Source organism: Aptenodytes forsteri, unplaced genomic scaffold (genome assembly GCF_000699145.1).
Source record: "Aptenodytes forsteri isolate BGI_AS27 unplaced genomic scaffold, ASM69914v1 Scaffold15, whole genome shotgun sequence".
Classification (NCBI taxonomy): Eukaryota; Metazoa; Chordata; class Aves; order Sphenisciformes; family Spheniscidae; genus Aptenodytes; species Aptenodytes forsteri.
In genome coordinates, this window is record NW_008795129.1 from 3,787,083 (window position 1) to 3,802,590 (window position 15,508).

At 44.2% G+C, this 15,508-nt stretch overlaps 1 protein-coding gene across 15 annotated transcripts in view; it reads left to right on the plus strand.

Annotated features, from left to right (window-relative positions):
- The window catches only part of SORBS1 (sorbin and SH3 domain containing 1), a 145,753-nt gene that overhangs the window by 114,608 nt on the left and 15,637 nt on the right, over positions 1-15,508 (plus strand). For 14 of the 15 annotated variants that reach the window (XM_009277676.2, XM_009277678.2, XM_009277679.2 and 11 more), the window contains 9 exons: positions 285-386; positions 1,717-1,766; positions 4,747-4,922; positions 8,773-8,858; positions 10,447-10,614; positions 12,063-12,109; positions 13,814-13,928; positions 14,036-14,161; positions 15,235-15,429. In XM_009277676.2, coding sequence (XP_009275951.1) covers positions 285-386; positions 1,717-1,766; positions 4,747-4,922; positions 8,773-8,858; positions 10,447-10,614; positions 12,063-12,109; positions 13,814-13,928; positions 14,036-14,161; positions 15,235-15,429 — 1,065 coding nt within the window. The remainder of the gene's footprint in view (positions 1-284; positions 387-1,716; positions 1,767-4,746; positions 4,923-8,772; positions 8,859-10,446; positions 10,615-12,062; positions 12,110-13,813; positions 13,929-14,035; positions 14,162-15,234; positions 15,430-15,508) is intronic. The other variant, XM_019471697.1, reaches the window with a different exon arrangement.

Genomic DNA, 15,508 nt, shown 5'->3' on the forward strand with positions numbered 1-15,508 from the left:
TTTTTTTTTTTTTTACAGGTGGGTTTTATAACTTTATGGTTTGTAGAATTAGATTCTAGCAGGCCTGTGCATCTCTTAATTTTGAATGTTAAATGCCTAAAACTATTTCCTCTGTAATGATTGAAACATGATTAATTACTAGTGAATTTCTGTGTATTGTCCATACCATCTTTGTCTTTTTTCAATTAAAAAGGCTCGCTTTTTTTTTTTCAAAATTAACATTCCTTTGGTTTCCCCTAACCCTAAGCATTATTTTCCCATTCTTCTTCTCCTTCTTTAACCAGACTGATCTAGAAAAAGACCTCTACCTCTACCAGACTGAGTTAGAGGCAGATTTAGAAAAAATGGAGAAGCTTTATAAAGCGCCACATAAAAAGCCACAGAAGGTATTTCCTATTCTTTTCATGCTGCCAATCCCTGTTTCCAAACTCTCTGCTCTAATCTATTCACTGCTGGATGATTATTAAATGAGGTTGGGATAAATAATGGTTCTGACCGTTCTGACTGCATGGCTTGCTGTGTCGCTGTCAGAAATAATAGAATGTGATGCTGAGAATCCGGCTTGAAATCCATTTCAGATACAGTGATTTCCTCTCTCCCCCATTCCCTTTCAGCTGCCCCCCACCCCCACCCCCCTTTAGGGTTTTGAGTTCAGTGTCTGCAAAAAAACCCTCTCTATTTTTCACATGAATAGGCAGCAGCAATCAGCTTAAAATTCTTGGTTGGCGTCACGTCATCATCTCGTGCCTTTCAAGCGTGTTGCCATCTACGCTCCCTTCATACAAGCCCTGCTCTCTGCTAGGAGCTCACGCCTACCCAAGATTTGGATATCCCCAAGAGATTTTACACAATTTTCCTTACGCTGCACCTTGCCATGGCCTTCTAGGGCAGGTCAGCTGCTGCTGCTGTTTTCAGGGTCTGCAGGACCCCAACCGTGAAATGATAGATTAATTTGGTAACACGCCATTTTTTCTATTTTTTTCTGTTGTTGATTTTTTTTGAAGCTGCGGCATTTCACCAGGACTTGAAAGAGCTGCTTTTTCAAACCCGAGATTTGCTTTTTCCTCCTGCATAGGAATCCTCAGATAGATAAGGGGACACCTAATAGAGCATTTACTCTAAAATTGCCTTCAATTTTTTAAATAATGTGCCTAGGAACTGTTAGATGGATTTAAAGCAAGCGGATAAGAACTGGCTTTTGCTATTGAACCTGTGCAGCTGGCATTGCTTCTCTTAAGTAAGGAAACTGAACTGAAACATTGCCTTTTCTTGTTAGTGCTTTGATATTTTTTTGAACGCTGAGGAATGTATTGTGCTGCAGAAATGTAATATACCTTTAAAGCAAAGGCGGGCAGTGACCGGTTGGGGGAAAAGCTTGGGGAAATAATTATGAGCATGTGTCTCCTGGTCGTGGCCCAGCTGGTTATCTCTTCTTGCTTTTGGCTTTATTCACAATGACTCATTTGCAGACAAAAGAATAGGCGCTGCGAAAAGGCATCGGCTGTGCTAAAAACCTGTCACTGCCCTGAAGGAACTCAGGAAAATTGTCGCTTTTCTGCAAAGACACTGACAGCTTAAATTGCATTTAGACTTAAACCTCAATGTCTCCTAAAGGCTAATATTCAAGCAATAGATGGAAAATTACTTAAGCAAGCCTTTTTGTTTCTCCTCACATGTAAGTGTGTATCAATGACTCCTTTGTTTGGACTTTTGCAGAATACAGCAGGTGTTACTCCTCTGGAAACTTCCACAGACCATTCTTCCTAGTAAGTTTTCCAATTGCTTTTTGATATCTCTTTTGCAATCTGAGGGCAAGTCGGACAGAGTTTAGGGCATTGGAAACGGGTTGGCTTTATTTTTTGGTGATGGATATAGACAAATGCATGTACTAGGAGAATTATACATGTGCTTTAGATGAGTCCAGGTACAATATCTGCTCTTTGATCTTGAATGAATTTTGAAGTGATTACATGGGTGATTGCATTGTCTAGATAAGAATTGCTGATTGTGCTAGGCAGTGACTTTAAAAAAAAACAAACCGACCTTTAACTCCATCTTGATGAAGTTTGCAAATTGACTGTAACTTTATGCAAGTAACCTTATTGCGTGGAATAAACAAAGTTTGTTTCTGTTACACACGTATGATAGATTGGCTCCTGTTAGATATTCCCAGTTATGCGCACCAGATCAAAAGGATGCTATTGATGGAAGGCAAAAATTTTCCAGCTTCCAGGAAGGGAACAGTGGTAGCAGTAACGATATTTCTCAAAGATCTAATATGGCATTGCTTTTCTGGAGGAATATATAATAAACAGTATACTCTGTCTAAATGAGTTGTAGATGGAGCTGGTTTGTTTTAAAAGAGGAATACAAAAAAATCCAAACCCCAGAGAAAGATGCTGAGCTGTGTTGAGTTACTCGAGCCATGGAGCCAGCTCCTACTGCGAACCTGCTGCTCCTTGTAATTGGACTGAATGCTTAATGTTGTCTGTAGGCACAGTGATCCCCTCGGCGTGGATGGTTTGTTAGGAAAGGCATGTTCTTCTCCAGATGCGCATTAATAGCGCATGTGTTCACGTGTGTTCACCGCCCCTCTGGGGCTGCCTTTAGAGGTCTCCTGTACTTTCAACTCAGTTCCCTTCTGTCTGTGTTCATTCTGCTGGGAAACTCATACACTGCTACATTTTGTCGGTTGCTCCTATGACTGTTTAGTTTTGTTTTGGTAGGGAGAGAGCAATAAAATAAATGGAAATCTCAGAGATTAGCATAAAAGAATAGCTTATATTTGCCAAAGTCTGGTAAGGTTTCCACCCACAGCACCACTGTGCCCTTTCTGACGCCACCCAAAGCATGCAGGAGTTGCCAGCATCTGAGCCAGTGGAGCGGAAGCAACCTGGGTAGGCTGGGAATGGGACGCAACAGCGAGGCCCAGTGGAGTCACACATTCTTCCCTGCCCTGCCTTTAGAGAGCAGGGAGAAAGGATACCTGGAGTTTATTGTCTTTTTTGCAGTGTTGCTCTTCCCTCCGTTCACCTAATTCTGGTCTTGCAGACTGCCTTGGCCCCCACAGTACTGCTTGCTGGCCCTAATGAGGGAGCAACCGGTAAAGGGACTCTGCCAAATGCCTCCTCTCTCTCCCCCAGGTGTATTCCCAAAGGAGGATAATTTTAACCCTTTGGTTTTTAACAACTAGGCTAAAATGTTTTTACCTCCCAGGTGAGGAACCTCAGGGCACTCATTATTCCCTGCAGCAACTGGCAAGGCTTCCTCGGGAACCTGACAAAGAGAAGCACTGGGATAACCCCCATAAGACACAGCAGCTCTGTAGCTATGGGTCTGCTTGAGCATTGCCTAGGTTGAAAAAGTGATGGTATTCTCTTTCTCTGTTGTGGTGCTTTTCACAAACTTTTACTCCAGAAAGTAATTTATGGGACCACATATGACCTGGTTTTCCTTGTCCAGAAGATAAAATCTTCTTTGTGATCCAGACGTTGTGTAATTCCACCTCCATAGCCAGTCCTCTGATGTGTTTGAAAGCTTTCTCTTTACCCCATAAGTACAGCGTCTATCCAGAATAAACAGATGCATGTACAAATTTATCCGCAACAAGCAGGCATAACCACAAGCATTTCCACACTGACATAAATTTGAATCGCTCCTGGATATCAGAATGTAAACCAGCTTTCAAAATGTTTCCATGAATTGGCAAATGCCCTGTTTTTTTTATTTTTTTCAAACTTTCCAGCAGTCATGCTTTGGCCCCAGAATAGCTTTGTGTGAGACTGCATCTTATTCTGAAGAGCCTGGTTGAACACATGAACTGATATCACATGAGCGTAGCATTTAGGAAAACATTGTCTGCCTGATTGATACCAGGACACTCAGCAAGTCTTTTGTACCTGGAAAGGCCATTTATACCATGGCATTCTGGTTATTTTTTTAGAGAGAAAACAGTGAAATCTAGAAATCAGATGGAGGGGCATACTTGTGCTTAGATTCATGACTGAGGAAAGGGATTTGTAAAAAATGTCCAGTCTTTAAAGGCCTAAGAAATTAAAATTATACTCATTTTAACAGCATTTTGCTTATATATCTGCATGGTAGACCTAGCGTCCAGGATTTTTCATTCCCTTTAGTGGAAGCCTGAGGCAGAGCTGAGCAGAACTGTGCACATCTGGGAATTTCTTTGGCATTTAAAACCGTAGTGTCTATAGCCCCGTACCATTGCTTCTCTGCATGGTCCCTCACTGATAGGCTTGAGAAGTTGCTCTGGGAGTCTTGAACTATAGTGTTAACTGGGAGGCTGAACTGGTTGAGATGAACTCCTGAGCAGCTGTGCTTTGTAACCAGGGGACAGGCATGGCTAGTGTTTAAGGAGAGAGGACTGGGAGCTGGAAGATATTTGTGCTACTTCCAGCTAGCCACTGAATTTCTTTGTGTCTGCAAAGAAATCGTGCATCTGCTCTGTGACTCTCTTGCCTCATCTGTAAAATAAAGGAGGAGTGCTTTCCTGCCGCCTGTTTTCTGGGGGACTGAGCTGGGAGAGTTCCCTCAGGTGGAGAATGCTACGATAGTGCCAAACCTAGAACATTATCGCAGTGTATTCATAACCTCTTCATTCAGCACCACGTCTTCATACACAGTCTATTCTGGGTTCACAAATGTGGTTTTCTCTTACTTTGCATGAAGCTCTCAGAAAACAGAAGTGACCCACTGGCGTCCCTCCCCCTTTTTTGTGTTTTCCAGCTCCACATATTCACCCAACTACCATGCAGTGAAGAGGGAGTCAGAACCAGCACTGGTGGACCCTGCTGGCTTGGAGAATGAAAGGCAGATTTACAAGAGTGTGCTGGAAGGTGGAGATATCCCGTTCCAGGGGCTGAGTGGTCTCAAGCGACCTTCTAGCTCTGCTTCCACAAAAGGTAGGTGGTCAGAGCGCTAACCTCTTCTCCATTCTGCACAGTGTCAAAAGCCAGGTGATACGGGGCAAACTGCTGCAGGGTTTAGAGGCCTATTCAAGCCCGTTGAGGTTTTCTCTGTTCTTCCTCTTTGCCATCCCCAGTTTTCCCTCCTTTTTTTCTCTCAGCCCACATTGGCCAGTGTTTTTCATGACCCCTTTATCTGATCCAGGTTCCTCTTCCCAACAGGGACCAGCTCCCTCCATCCAGCACCTCAGCCACACCCCACACCCTCATGTTCTTCCTCGAGGCTGCTCAGGCTGGCCTTGCTATCCATCCGCTCCCACTGCCTTGCCATGCTAGAGCCCTTCCCTGCCTTTTCTGCTCTTTCTGCTGTGGTATCTCAGCAGGCCACACCATCTCTGCTGGCCTGGCTACCCTGGTGTAGCTGGCACCGTGTGCTCCACAGCCTCCTGCCTGCAAGGGGTGTGCAGAGAATGCATGGGACACTGTGAACCAGCAATGCCCTGCAGGCTCTGCGACAGTGAGGCAGCAGAGACGGCTGCATCTCCTCCTCTTTCCTCCCCACATCGTGGGCTCTCTAGAAGATTAGGACAAGGAAGAGCCTGACTCCCATCAGGGAGTTCTATTGGGGAATGTATCTCTGAGCCAACTTCAACCTAAAAATGGCTTGAGATGGGGAGAGGACTGGGGAAGGAATGTGTTTGTTTTCTGAACTGCTCTCCCTAAAAATAGTACATCACACCAAAAAGGTCTCTCTCTGTCTCCGTCTTCCAGCTGTTTTTCAGCATTACGTCAGGCCTGTAGGCCAGGGAGTCAAACTGGATCTGAACAAAAAAATTCTGTTGAAACAGTTATAGTTCCCCAAACTGCAATTGAACCTGAATGGTTATTTTGACATTTGAGTTTGAACTCAAATCAGAAGCAGACCTAAAAACTGCAGTCTAAGCTGAACCCAGACTGGATCTGACTTTAAAAAAAAAATAACGTCCTGATCTGACTCCTTGATTTTTAAAGCAAACATGGCCAACCACATTGTCTGAAGGACACTCAGCTTATTCCTAGTATGGGGAATCTCTAAGCAGGCAGCTCTTAGGCAAGACCAGCTGATAAGGCCTGCTTGTGCTAGCACAGTCAGCCGCCGATTGTCTTCTCCCTCCCAGGAATAAACTGTTTGGCAAGCACTGTGGTGAGACCATAGTAGGTGTGATTACAGGCTTGGTATTAAGCCATTTTTGCAATGTTAGCGCCTCTGCATTCTCGCTGACACCCTCATCCTGCCCAGAGTTCAGCTGCCCTTTTTCATGGTGCCGCAGCTTCCCTGGAAGCTGATGATGCTTAGCACTTTTTAGGAGGGTACCTTCAAAGTGCTCCAGATCTGCTTCTGGCCAAGCCTCTCATTTTAGAGATGTTAGCAGCGCTTCACCTACTCCTGTAAGCGCGGCTTGTTGTGCAGTTTCTTCCTGCTTTTCTTTATGTTTTGGAACTTTGTGTCTTTAAAGTGCATTTTATGAAATCCAAGCATGTTCTTTCTCCTTTCTCAATAGCTTTCTAGCACTTAAGCTAACAGGTTGTATTTATTTTATTCTGCATGCTTTCCAGTGGATCGTAAAGGTGGGAATGCTCATATGACTGCACCCTCTTCAGTTAATAGCCGAACCTTTAACGCTAGTCATACCGGTATGTTAGGTCACGCATGTAAACATAAGAAGCCCTTATCAGCTGCAAAAGCCTGCATTACTGAAATCCTCCCTTCTAAATTCAAACCCAAACTAGCAGCTCCAGCTGCTCTTGTGCAGGACAAGAAGGGTATCCTGCTGTCTCATGAGAAAGCTCAAAGCTGCGAAAATCTTCGTAGCTCCATTGCCTTGTTCGATAATAAAAAAGCTTTCATGGTAGACATAGGGGAAAGCATAGAAAACATGTTGATGAAGTCGAAGCAGGAGTATGCCATCAAATCCGGCAGTACCATGAGCCTGCAGGAGTATGGCACCAACTCTAGGAAAGGCTACCTGTTCCCTGCCTCCAGGAAGAGTGGGATGGAGTTTACAATGCTGTATAAAGACATGCACCAGATCAACCGATCCAGGATCCATTTGGGCACGGTCTCCTCCTGCAGCGTGAGGGATATTGCATCTCAGTTTGAGAATGAAGCAAAGGACAGGATGGAGCACAGCCTTAGTCGAGAGGATTCAGAGCAGATCCCCAAACACACCGTTTCCTCCCGTATCAGTGCCTTTGAGCAGCTGATCCAGAGATCCCGATCAATGCCCTCGCTTGACCTTTCCACTGGACAAACCAAATTCACCACTTCTCTCCAGTCTAAAACTTGTCTGAGTTCTGCTTACTCTGCAGAGTTTCTTCTGGATTTGCCAAAAGAACACCAAGAAGAGAAGGATGCTGCCAGCTTGGCAGATAAATCCTCCCGCTCCTGCAGCAACGTGGAGGACACAGCTTCGGATGTCAGTGATGCCATCCCTATGGACACACTTTCAGCTTGCACGGATGAGATAGATCTCCTCTCAAATGCATCCAATGATAGCGGCAGCAGCAGCAGCAACCTCAATGGGCCTCAGAAGCATAAAATCAACAGATGTAAAGGCGCATGCCCAGCTTCCTACACCAGGTTCACTACCATCCGAAGGCATGAGCAGCAGCAGGCCTCCAGGAACCCTGATTCCAAAGGAGATGTCTATGGGGACAGACACATGCTCCCCAGAAACGTCTACCTAATGAGCCCGCTTCCCTTCCGATTGAAAAAGCCCTTCCAACACAAACCCTGCAGGACTCCACCCCCAGACTGCCCGGGAAGCCCGGCAGTGCCCAGCCCTGAGAACCCAGACGACCCCATACAGCTGCAGGGGAGCGTGGGAGACAAGAGTCACCACTCCCAGCACCAACTGTGCTCCAGAAGCAGGCCTCTAGCCCCCAGGCGCCTGTCTTCCTTTGACACTGTGGAGAGGCTTAGCTACTTCCCCACCATGGGATCTAACCAAGATAGCTTCATGGGCCGGGCTGACACTCCTGACTCCTTAAACAATGGGAACCCTGTTCCATATGCTCTCTGTCACAGCCTGGACACAAACAACAACCCGCAAAGTGAACTTGGGACGTACCTAGGAGGTGGCTTTTTGTGTTCTTTACCAGTGTCCCTTCATCTGTGTTCTTGCTTTCCTTTCTCCTGCCCTTTTCTTCCACAACCCTTGCATTTTTGCTCCCCACCTTTGCATCCCCTGACTCTCTCTGTTTTTTCCCCCTAGTGTGTCTAATGTCCTTTGCGTGTCTTGCTGAGCATTTTTGTTCAGGACTTGTTAACAGCTGCACTTCTGAGAAACGATTTCCGCTGCCTTTCTAATCACATCGGGTTCAGTTTGTCTCTCGAGCAACTCCAGGGATGCAAGAATCTCAACATGAGATATTTCTAGTCCTGTATCATTCACACACATGGGAATATAAAACAAACCCAGATTATTTGCTTTAAGGAGCAGTTTCTCAAGGTCTAGTTGTGTGTGTGCGTGCGTGTGTGTATTAAACTTTTCTCAACAGTAAAATGCCAAATCATGCTTTGATGACAGCAAATCTTTTCTTCACAAAGTCTTTCTATGTCTTTACTCTTTCCCATACTGTTATTTTCTCCCTGTTTTTGGATCTTTGTTCACAAGTACAGCCCAAAAGGGAAAAAAATGAAAATGGATAAATTATCGACATCTGATTGGCAATTTGGTCAATGGCAATTGAGAATCCTTACTGTCATAATGGAAACAAATTGTTTAAAAATACCTATTTTTTTCCTTTCTGGTTATGCTAGATAAATCCATCTGTATTTTAACTTCCTTATGTTGTTTCGAAGTAGATTCAGAATCACCAAGGCATTTTGCACCAGTTGATTACATGGAAACTCCAGAAGAAATTATCCGCAGACGGCATGACGATAAAGAGGTAATGCCCTCCTTTATGGCCTAATAGCAGTTGTAGCAGCTCCACATTCAAGAAATGTAGCATTCAGCCTTCTATAAGAACAGCTTGTATGTCCATGGCTATGTATATTGGAAGTTAGAGCAACAAGCTGGAACTAGTATGTTTTAATTTTAATACTACCTTTGCCACTGATGTAGTGTGTAATGTGTAGTCCAGTTCAGCTTTTGGTTAAAATGAACCTGATAGTTCTTATCAATTGCACAAAATGGTATATGGGGGCTTTAAAGAATGTAAAAAGGTTGGAGATGTATGTGAGATGTGGTACAACACCCCAGTACTCACGGATAAAGATGAAATGGTTATTCTATAAGTGAGTTAAGGTTTTATTGTTTTCCAAGCAAGCCACTTGAGTCAGTATTAATCAGACTGATGAGAACAGTATTTTTCTTGTGGGGATCCTCAGGTTTTAAACAGCAAATGTAAGATATTTTAAGCTACCAGAAAGTGTGAAGTTTCCCTCCCGTGCAAACTAGAATTTTTTATGGTGTCTCAAGTTATTGACGACAGAATGTAGCAGTCCTTTTCAAAATGACTGGGCAACACTGGGACAAGCCGAAATAATAGGGAAGCCACATAGTTCAGCACTGACTGTATTCAAGCTGAGTTAAAGAAGTTGTAAAGTGATTGCTTTCCAGGAAGCTGTTAATTTTCACTGCCTGGGGGGAGGGGAAAAAAAGTTATATTTTTAGTGTTAACTTTCTGAGTTCAAATAATGTTTATGTGTGTTTTGAAATACGGTAAAACCTGCTCTTAATTCCTATATGAAAAATATACTTTGGCTGTCTTCTCCCATGAAACGGTTAGTAATCCCCCCGCTTCCAAAATCCAGCACGAAAACTCGTGTAAGAGCAAAACTCTGAATCCACTAAGACCTGTTGGCTTCAAATGAGTTAGCACAGAGCTGAACTCTTCAGCCTACAGTCAGCACCAAAAGGTGGAAGAATCCTTCTGCCCAGGTACTCAAGAATGCGCGTTTCCATTAGTGTGCCAGAGGCTTCAGAAGTTCAAAATAATTCTTTGGGCTTTATTTATTTTATGAAGAGGAGTATTACATGAGCCCAAAGGAAGTATGGGAGAACCTGATACCTGAGGGTGGTTAAGCACTCTCCCAAGCTCCTTGCAAAGCTCAGGGGAGTTTGGTGCCTCGGAGCTTACCTGTGGGGCTGATTCAGGTCTCTTGGAAGTCAATGAGAGAAACTCCTTGTTGGTTGAAGGAGGTTTGGATCAGCCCTCTGCATTATCAACAATCTTCTTAGAAGCTCCCAGGACCTGGCCAAAACTTAGAAAAACTCCTCGTTGACTTCCATCGGCTTTGGATCAGATCCTCTGTATGAGCTGGATTTCAGTTATGCCATAATGGTGATATACTTTCTGTGCTTGCAAAACAAAAGGGTATTGTGTAGTTAGTAGAATCAGTATTTTATGTTGAACTGTAAAATCCCAGCTATTTGCTGGGACCTCAGAAATTTTATTTAAGTCACATTTATGGCAGCTTTTGAATGCCTTTAACTAGATGATTTACTGCCCATTTTATGCAATTTTATGGCAGAAACTTTTAGAGGACCAGAGACGGCTTAAACGTGAGCAAGAAGAAGCTGATATTGCAGCTAGAAGGCACACAGGGGTTATTCCAACGCACCATCAGTTTATCACTAATGAGCGATTTGGGGACCTCCTAAATGTAGACGATACAGCAAAGAGGAAATCTGGGTCAGAGGTCTGTTTTAGTTACCTCAGTCTGCTGCTTGACCCAAAGCAATATTTGCCTCTCACAATGTTGTGCTTTAAGCCGACATTACCTCTTCAGAGAATGTCGTTTGTTTTTTTTTTTTTTCCCCACCTTCCCCTTTCCCATTCTGGCTTCATTTAGATCTGCTTTGACTCTTGTGCCTGGTAACTTAATTGATACCTCTATACCAAGCTGCATATGTTAAAGCATGCCTGCTGAGGATTGCTGGTGCACACCTGTGATGCATGCCTTTAAATATCAGCTACTTTTAGTGAATAAAAGGCATTCTACATCTTTTGCATCATATTGCTACATTGTCTTCTTGTCTGTGCCTTACGCTTAGAAACTTCATGTCTTGTTGATCCTGGCCATGTGACTGTCTCATAGTTTTTTTTTAGAAATGGATTGTTTCTTCTCCTCTTGAAAGATGCTTAATGTCCTTTAGAAACAATTGGAAAAAGTCTCGGCATGTTTCACTGTGTACGACCTGGTCGGTCTTTCTGAAAGAGACAAAGGAGGAGGTAGACGGTTTTCCGATGCACTTCAAGGCACTTCTCTCGAGAGCTGGATGCTAGTCCAGGTGTCCTGGCCAAATGCTTTTTCCTGCCTTAGGGATTGCTGCTGGGGCTCTGGACAGCAGCTCTGTTTCCCCAGAGGTGCTGCACTGTGGTGGTAGGTGAGGTGGTCACCATGTGGATGGAGTACACTTGTCTGCCTTTTATGCAGTTTAAAATGGTCTGGTGCCACATGAATATGACTACTTCTTATCTTATGCTCTATTACCAAAATGATTTTAAAATTGTCTGAATATTTTGTGACCATTAGAAAATCAGCCAAGTAAATCAAGCTTTAAAGCCTAGGCCTGCTGTCAACGTCCTCTTTGGCTTTATAGCCACTGAAGACATTTTTTTAGACACATGCTTAATTTATTCATATTTGCTCCTCACCTTTGTCTCTTTCCTGCCAATTTATACAGAGTACATGGGTCACATTGCAGGATTCAGCAGGGCCAGGTAATAATCAATAAAAGCCACATCAAATAAAATCCTACTGTTTTTTTCCCAGCTAGTAAATTTTGCTTTTCCATTCACATGTCAAGGGAAATTTGGTCCCGGAGCCCCAGTAACTGTAGTTACTGGAGCAGCTTTCATTCAACAGGGTTTGTCACACTTAAAAGTTTACTGCTGTTAAATCCATTTTCTGTAGAGCTCTTAATTACTGTTATACCAGAAGTTGGCACTTTTTGCCGTGGTGGGAGAGACCCATCCAGCATATTTGGACTGTAGTACCAGTTGCACACAAGCTTGTAGCAGAATACCTGCATTCAATTTCTTCCCCAGACTAACATTAGCTATAGAAGAGTTTGGGTGCTTTTCCTCAGAAGAGGGTTGAAAACCTAATTATTATTTTAATGTGTTGATTTTTTTGATCTCTAGATGAGACCTGCTAGAGCCAAGTTTGACTTTAAAGCACAGACGCTAAAGTGAGTACAGCTTGTTACTACTGCCTTGAGTGTTCTTCCTCTGCTTTTTCCCCTAGGATGGAGCATTTATGAAGTGTCGTGCAATTGGATTCATATTTTGGGAGTGTCTTTCCAGCAGCTCAAAGCAAAGGTGTCCATAGTAAGGCAGGGAAAAGTAATATGAATCTTGCAGGTTGTAGCCTCTAAAGGACCTTTAGGAAAATGCCTTCTTTCTCAGTGCATCTGTGTCCCATGTGATTTTTAGGGCAAACCTGCATTCTTTACTGGAACAAGTGAGTGCTCTGCTCTGAGGGTGGGTGGAGCCATGGGGGAGCACTCTGGCTGATGTTCCTTCTCGCACCTTGTAGGCAGGACAGCTGGGTGAGACCTTTCAGCAGCAGCTCTGTCACTGCCCTTGTGCTGGAGACGCAAGGGATTCCCCTGCATGACATCCCTGGTTGTGCTCCGATTTAGGAGCTGGAAGTACCGTGTTAGTCAGTAGCTCACTGTGTCAATCTGCCGTACAGATGGTCAGAAGAACATAGATACACAGAACAGCAGCATCCTTTTCACTGTGCTAAGCATAGCCCAAAGTCAGCAAGGGACTTAGATGCCTAGCTTTAAGCATGTAGGTGGGCCCTTGACTCAGGCTTTTCCTGATTCAGGACCTATAAGGGTACAGAGTGGTCACTGCTCCCCTGGCATCTGTGGATACACCAGTGGATGTTTCTGGTGGCATTGTGCCCTGTTGTGGTCCGTCAGGTGAATCACACAGCACTACTCGTTCTTTTTGGGGAACACTGCTGTGAAGAGGCGGCCTGGAAGGCCTTTCCCTCTGCATGAGCCTGGAGAAGCTCTCATTTTAACATTGCTAGGGAGGGAAGAAAGAACGGAATTCAGTGAAGGACCTGCTGTTTTTCTTCTCAGGTGCTAATGTCCTGGGAATATTTTGTTACATGTTCTATAGGTGATGATTTGTAACGATTTATGCAGCATCTCCCCAGCACCTGTAACAAAACTGGGGCAGATGTAAGGTGTAACTGTTGTGTCCCTTGAGCAGAAGATAACAGGGTGCCAGACAAAAGTAAAAGAGAGCTTGTGAAAATCGTGTTAGGAAAAGCTGGTTTGGTTGTTTTCCTGTGGGGACCCAAGTAGTAGGTTTATGAGCCTAGCGCAAGCTACCCACAGTGGGAGTTCCTCAAGCTGCAGACGTTCATAATTTTAGCACCGAAGACTGTAGATTGAAATCCCAATTGTTAGCCCAGGTGAGGCTGACCAGAAGTGTAACCGTTGCAGGATCAACATTGGCATGTGAGGGGGTTCATCTAATCAGCAAACTAGCTTCCATTAAAATCATGTGTGTCTTTGGAAGGCACTTGTGGCATGACCTGTTTCAAAACAGGAATTGAGCACTGCTCACCATATCCAACATGGAAGGCAGCCAGTGGCATCTTTTGCTTGAGCTTGACCCCATTGCTGCTGGAGGGTGTGTGGTTAGTAGGGCCCTCATAGGCCGGCTTTTTTGACGGGATGCCCAAAGAGCAAGAGTCCCTGCACATCACGATATGAGCAGGGTAATTCTCAACACGTGGCTGTCACTTTGGGCAGAGCATGATTTGTATCAACAGGGCTGATGCAGACCTTGGTACCTAGGGATTGCTGGACAGAAAAAGAACACGTCTGTTCTCCAGTGAAGTTCTGATGGAGTGCTTGTGTTGTTAACAGGGAACTTCCTCTACAAAAAGGAGATATTGTTTACATTTACAAGCAGATTGACCAGAACTGGTATGAAGGTGAACACCATGGCAGAGTTGGCATCTTCCCACGATCATACATAGAGGTAGCTGCTTTCCTTGCAGGTGTTCTCTTTGCCCACTCCTTTTCTGCCAGTGACCAGTTTATGGGCTTTTTGTATGTGACTCATTTGATTCTGTTTGTTCATTCTAGCTCCTCCCACCAGCTGAGAAAGCTCAGCCCAAAAAGCCATCACCGTTGCAAGTATTGGAATATGGAGATGCTGTTGCTAAGTTCAACTTTAATGGGGATACCCAAGTGGAAATGTCCTTCAGAAAGGTAGGGCTTTTGTTGTGCTGATGAATTGGATCCAGACAAATGCTGAAGTTTTTTAACACTAGTAACTTAAAATTTCCAAATGAAAGCTCCAATAAGATGAACTCCATATTCAGGAAGGATTCCTTCTCATCACCCATGTTTTTACTCCATAGTCGTTATGTAGTGCATTGCAGTGAGAGTGTTGCAGGTAGGCTGAATCAAGAAGTGCCAATTGCTTCCTTAGGGCTAGCTGAGAAGATACTTTGAGCACAAGTGCTGGAAGCCTGGCTCTGCAAGGCAAATTAGATATTCGGTGATGTGTCTCCAGTCTGATCCTCTCCAGTGGAGATGCACAGTCACATGAGAACAGTGATATAGAAAAGAAGGAAACTGGGTTCGCCTTCCTTTGTACTACAAGCCAAATCATTGAGCACAGGCAAGTGAGATTCTGTGGTATTGAAGTGACTGGCTAGACCTGACTGCAGAGTGAAGGGATAGGAACAGGTTGTGTAATGGCTGTTCAGAGCAAAGTCAGCCATATTTAGATTAAGTAGCAGCATTTCTCCATCTCAACCAGCTTTCTGTTTTGATGCTTAGATTAGATCTTGTCTGTCTTCTCTTTTAATTATATATGAAGGTGGAGCTTGCAGTTTATATTAAGGATCTGGAAGTCACTTCATTTGTCAGCAAAACAGGAGAGAGCATAGCGAGACCTAGTTTAAACTGCAGACCTGTGCATACTCCCTGTACACCTCATACCCCTTGAGAGTCTCCTGGTCAGCCTGAAACTGCTGGTTTCCATTTTTTTAACTGACTTTAGCAAGTAGGGTCTTGAAAACGTGGGCATAACTGAGTGAGCATAACTGAGTCTGCAGACAGCCCAAGTCAGCACTAGAAGATCTGCATTTCCTCCTCTGAACTGAAAAATATCATTCCCACCTGGAGGTTAGGGTCAAGACCACATAACTGGGAAATAGGGGAGGCTGAGAGCAACTGATTGTTTTAAGTCAGCTGCAGCGAGATTAAAAATGTAATCTGCTTTGGAATGATGCAATATGTTAAAGTCAGGACTACATTACTATTCCTTCCCATAGGGTGAAAGGATCACGTTGATTCGACGAGTGGATGAGAATTGGTATGAAGGAAAAATATCTGGCACCAGTCGCCAAGGCATCTTCCCTGTCACTTACGTGGAGGTGCTCAAACGGCCAGTGGTCAAGAATGCCATCGATTATCCTGACCCACCAATGTCCCTCTCCCCTAACCGCAGCATGACAGCTTCACCACAGGTATTTGGACTAGAGGCAGCCAGTTGCAGCACCTTGCAGAACAGAGGGATGTTGCCGTTGCTGTGCAAGAAGCAATAGC